The sequence below is a fragment of the Anopheles bellator genome, unplaced genomic scaffold (assembly GCF_943735745.2).
Source record: "Anopheles bellator unplaced genomic scaffold, idAnoBellAS_SP24_06.2 scaffold00706_ctg1, whole genome shotgun sequence".
Lineage (NCBI taxonomy): Eukaryota > Metazoa > Arthropoda > Insecta > Diptera > Culicidae > Anopheles > Anopheles bellator.
Genome location: NW_026684831.1, coordinates 1 through 4,791, shown reverse-complemented (window position 1 = coordinate 4,791; position 4,791 = coordinate 1). Strand labels below are relative to the sequence as shown.

The 4,791-nt window shown below is 45.1% G+C and overlaps 1 protein-coding gene across 1 annotated transcript; it reads left to right on the top strand.

The window, feature by feature from the left end:
- Positions 1 to 3,372: 3,372 nt before the first annotated feature.
- On the top strand, positions 3,373 to 4,426 carry LOC131214360 (BUB3-interacting and GLEBS motif-containing protein ZNF207-like). Its single transcript, XM_058208741.1, has 2 exons — positions 3,373 to 3,736; positions 4,020 to 4,426. Exons 1-2 carry the CDS (start codon positions 3,696 to 3,698, stop codon positions 4,339 to 4,341), a joined length of 363 nt encoding a protein of 120 aa, XP_058064724.1. The 5' UTR covers positions 3,373 to 3,695; the 3' UTR covers positions 4,342 to 4,426.
- The last annotated feature ends 365 nt before the right edge of the window (positions 4,427 to 4,791 follow it).

Sequence of the window (4,791 nt, the reverse complement as noted above, 5' to 3'; positions counted from 1 at the left end):
TTGAGTTTGTTTGACCATCAATTTAAATGAATTAACTGGCTGACTTTTCACAAAGCAAAATACCCAAAGGGCCCGATAACTCTCGCGCAAATGTTGATTATGTAACGTTTGTTTGTGCGCTTCCATCGACCCCTTGGCCGCATGGTGTGTATGATACTTTTCCTTAGCGGAACTGCGCGAAAATCGTGCCTTTCTCGTGCCACAGGTACTGCAATCGGGAGTTTGACGACGAAAAAATCCTGGTCCAGCATCAGAAAGCGAAACACTTCAGATGCGACATTTGCCACAAAAAGCTGTATACGGGACCCGGTCTCTCCATACACTGTATGCAGGTGCATAACGAATCGATCGACAAAGTGCCCAACTCCCTGCCGAATCGGTCAAACATAGTGATTGAAATCTACGGCATGGAAGGTATACCGTCGGAGGATATCCGAGAGCACGAGAAGCAGAAGAATGGTAATCGGTCGGAATCGGAAGAGGAAGCTAGTTATGCTGTGCGCTCGAGCACCAATCTACAACTGTGACCGATGCCGAACGCCGGCGGCCATTCGACCCCGAGTTGGCCGGGACCGTAGTAGTAAAAATAACAACAATCACAACGTCCCATAACGGAATTGTATGGGTTAGAAAATCTCTCCCCTATCTGTGTCAATTTCTTTCTACAACACCGCCCCTGCCGTGGTCATCCACAGCAGTGACCCCCTCGCTCCCGAGGCTAATCCCTGTTCCCATACGCCACAGCGCATATCACCCTTCCCGACGAACAGTCACCGACGGCACGACACAAGCACGGTGCGGCCAAAGTAGCGCGATATCGACCTCCGGATGTGGCCCGGGAACGGCCGGGCACGGAAAATGATATGCACAGGAAGGTTGGGGGCGAAGAACCAAGGCCCGAACGCAAGAATGTTTCAGTCCCTTATTAAGTACCCTCGGAAGAAGGGGGCCGGTCACCGGCCACGTTGTTGGGTACGGCCTTGAGCGTGACTGGAAGAGAAATAAAAATATTTTCCTGTATTTTTTCGCACCCACAAAGGAGCTCCGGGCCCATTTGGGGTGGTCCCCAAACATGAGGCACTCCAAATCAATCCACCCCGCCGATACAATGCGTTACTATGGTGGCCAGTTCGCTGGTGCACACCGGAAACTCCGCCAGAAATACTGCATGTCGGAAAACCTGCTCAGCTAGTTGGGTTTTCTTGTGTACCCTGTTTTGGTCGTTTTCGACGGACGACAGAGCACATCATGGGGGATTTACAAAAGCAATACTCAAACTCGGCGGAACGGATTTTTGACTCGGTTTCGCATTTGTAGTTGCGCGTTACTTGCGTTCGTGACTGTACATGCCTTTTTTGGTCGTAATTCCCGATAAGCGAGATTGTGGAGTACATCAACTGACCACCAGCCAACAGAGTGCGAATCCGGATGCGCAGCATGCAATTCACGGGGATGTGAAGCATTCACTACGGTATCTAGGAATCGGCGTACGGCTATCCGTAGGGTATGTACTGGTTGAATAAAGCCGTGTCTGTACAACAATGAATGGAAACGTATAAAGTTTAGACGAAATTCTGTGTTTCCTCCAAGCCATACAAGGGTGGAGAGTCTTATCAGCACAATTCCCGTTGGTTTTGTTTATTCGTTTTGTACATCGCTTTAGGACCCGTCCAAAGATGGTCAATCATGATTGCGTTTTTTCTTCCAATTCAACCCATGCAATGCAATATGGGGCCTTGAGAACTTGAGTGCGGCGGTGTTTTGTTTTTAATATGCTTATATGTTCACTATCTATTTTGCTAGTTACACAACAACTATAGCGAATGATGACTTTCCCGTGAACACGGCATTGAGAGCAAGTTGTGAGAATATCGGCACGTTTGCGTAAACTTTATACAAGTACAGCACGTACAAATATCACTGGCCCCCGGATTCTTATCACAAACGTTTGCTCAACTGTTCTCGTCTCGACACAATTGTTTTATCTCGGGCCAGGTCAGGGAAAATGTTTGTATGCAATTGAAAACTTGGAAGATGTCTGTGGCACTTTTAAATTATATTGCAAGTGGCTAGTGGTAAATGCTCTCCAGTATTTATTTGCGTTCCTACAAGGTCGTAAGCAAAACCATATTTTGAATAGTTTCGGTCTTTGGCATAGACGCATTGCGTTTTTCTTTGCAACTAACATTTGAAATCTAACATTTTGATATGAGCCTATCACCCGAATTGTTCTGTAGGTAGTTTTTGTATTTACATTTTAAAATATTCGATCATTTTTGTTTGGCGAAACAGGCACAAACCGCGTGATGAGCAGCGTGTTTCATTATTAATGAGTACAATTGAGCAGACTTGAGCAGTCTATTTTTATTAGATCCTATATTACTCCAAGGAAGAACTTCTGATCCGCAATCATCGCAATTATTTGTTTCTCCTCTAAATCTTATTTTGTGCCCTTGATTTTAGTTCCTTTTGGGATTGAATTTTTTGCCCGCGTGGTTCGCAGACAATGAAACATTATGATGTTTCAAGAAGGAAGGAATTTGAGGACAACGCAGGTGCTGATAATAGGTTTATATGATCATATGATATTTTGAATTGGTTGCTGTTAATGATTTCAGTACGAACCGAAGATTAGACTTTTATCTTATAATATTTTAATATTCATGGTATTTCATGCATTCGTATTTTGAAAAATTTATTTCGTTAATTATGCAGAATTTTGTGCTTGCATCTAGTCACCCGAATTTTTAAATGATATTCAAAGTAATGTAAAATACGAAAATATAAGCATTTATGTTACAACGCGAACGCGTTAAGCATATTTTTTAAAGAGATATTGAGTGTACAGCTTCGTTTTGTGTCTGACGCTGAGGTTACGAAATAAACAACTAAACAGTTAGTTTAATCACGCCACTGCTCAATGACTCAAATTTTACTATCCGCCCATCCGATTGCTGTTACTCGAAAATGAAAAAAACCGCTAGCCACCAGTTGGTAAAAAAATTGTGTTTTTTTTGCGTATCGGAAACAGCATGCCCTCTTTAGAATTGAAGTGACTCATCTTTCACGGTGTCTAATTAGTGTTTGAACAATATCGATTCAATCGCAAAACATAAATAAAGTCAGTTTTTGTACGAATCTTGGAAAATAGTAGAAAAGAATTAGTGTTTCCGTGAGCAGCAAACTCTAAATCGCGAGAATGTGCAATATGCAATAGCTGCAACGTCTTTAGTTTAAACATGTTTAAAAAGTACGCAGCCTGTGATGTGGGTTGCCGAGAAAACTGACAGCATAGACTACAGCACCCAGCTCTTTTCGATGCTTGTCAAACTTTCTTACGTCTCCATTTTCGTGTGCTAGGTGGAGTGAAAATTTTATCGCGTCGATTAAAAGCCCGAAAATAGTTGTCCACTCCTTGTCTGCTGCTCATATTTGTTTGTTAATGAGAAGAAAACCATCGAATCTTCCTGGTGCACGATCATTTGTAGGGAATAATCGGAACGTTGTCTGTTTGCACTCGCTTCAAATCACAGCGGGCGAAGCGATCGATTGGGTAGAGAGCCTCCCAGCGGCGCTGGTGCTGGCCATCGAAGTATACCTTTCATGTTGAGCTCTTTAGGGTCGGTTTTTAAGTGAATTTGGCAAACTCCTGGTGAATCGTATCTAGTCAAGCTTTCTGCAACCGGTTCGAAACAATGGGACGAAAGAAGAAGAAGGCGTCGAAGCCCTGGTGCTGGTATCCTTTTACAAATGCTTTACCATGTATTACAACCCCATGTTCCGCCATTTCAACGTCACATAATCGATAAACGTGTTGAGTTTGTTTGACCATCAATTTAAATGAATTAACTGGCTGACTTTTCACAAAGCAAAATACCCAAAGGGCCCGATAACTCTCGCGCAAATGTTGATTATGTAACGTTTGTTTGTGCGCTTCCATCGACCCCTTGGCCGCATGGTGTGTATGATACTTTTCCTTAGCGGAACTGCGCGAAAATCGTGCCTTTCTCGTGCCACAGGTACTGCAATCGGGAGTTTGACGACGAAAAAATCCTGGTCCAGCATCAGAAAGCGAAACACTTCAGATGCGACATTTGCCACAAAAAGCTGTATACGGGACCCGGTCTCTCCATACACTGTATGCAGGTGCATAACGAATCGATCGACAAAGTGCCCAACTCCCTGCCGAATCGGTCAAACATAGTGATTGAAATCTACGGCATGGAAGGTATACCGTCGGAGGATATCCGAGAGCACGAGAAGCAGAAGAATGGTAATCGGTCGGAATCGGAAGAGGAAGCTAGTTATGCTGTGCGCTCGAGCACCAATCTACAACTGTGACCGATGCCGAACGCCGGCGGCCATTCGACCCCGAGTTGGCCGGGACCGTAGTAGTAAAAATAACAACAATCACAACGTCCCATAACGGAATTGTATGGGTTAGAAAATCTCTCCCCTATCTGTGTCAATTTCTTTCTACAACACCGCCCCTGCCGTGGTCATCCACAGCAGTGACCCCCTCGCTCCCGAGGCTAATCCCTGTTCCCATACGCCACAGCGCATATCACCCTTCCCGACGAACAGTCACCGACGGCACGACACAAGCACGGTGCGGCCAAAGTAGCGCGATATCGACCTCCGGATGTGGCCCGGGAACGGCCGGGCACGGAAAATGATATGCACAGGAAGGTTGGGGGCGAAGAACCAAGGCCCGAACGCAAGAATGTTTCAGTCCCTTATTAAGTACCCTCGGAAGAAGGGGGCCGGTCACCGGCCACGTTGTTGGGTACG

What these genes read in the sequence shown, in the direction of transcription:
- LOC131214360 (XM_058208741.1), top strand. Translation starts at nt 3,696, where the DNA reads ATGGGACGAAAGAAGAAGAAGGCGTCGAAGCCCTGGTGCTG. An exon ending in GCGTCGAAGCCCTGGTGCTG is followed by an intron (nt 3,737 to 4,019) that starts GTATCCTTTTAC and finishes CTCGTGCCACAG; the next exon opens with GTACTGCAATCGGGAGTTTG.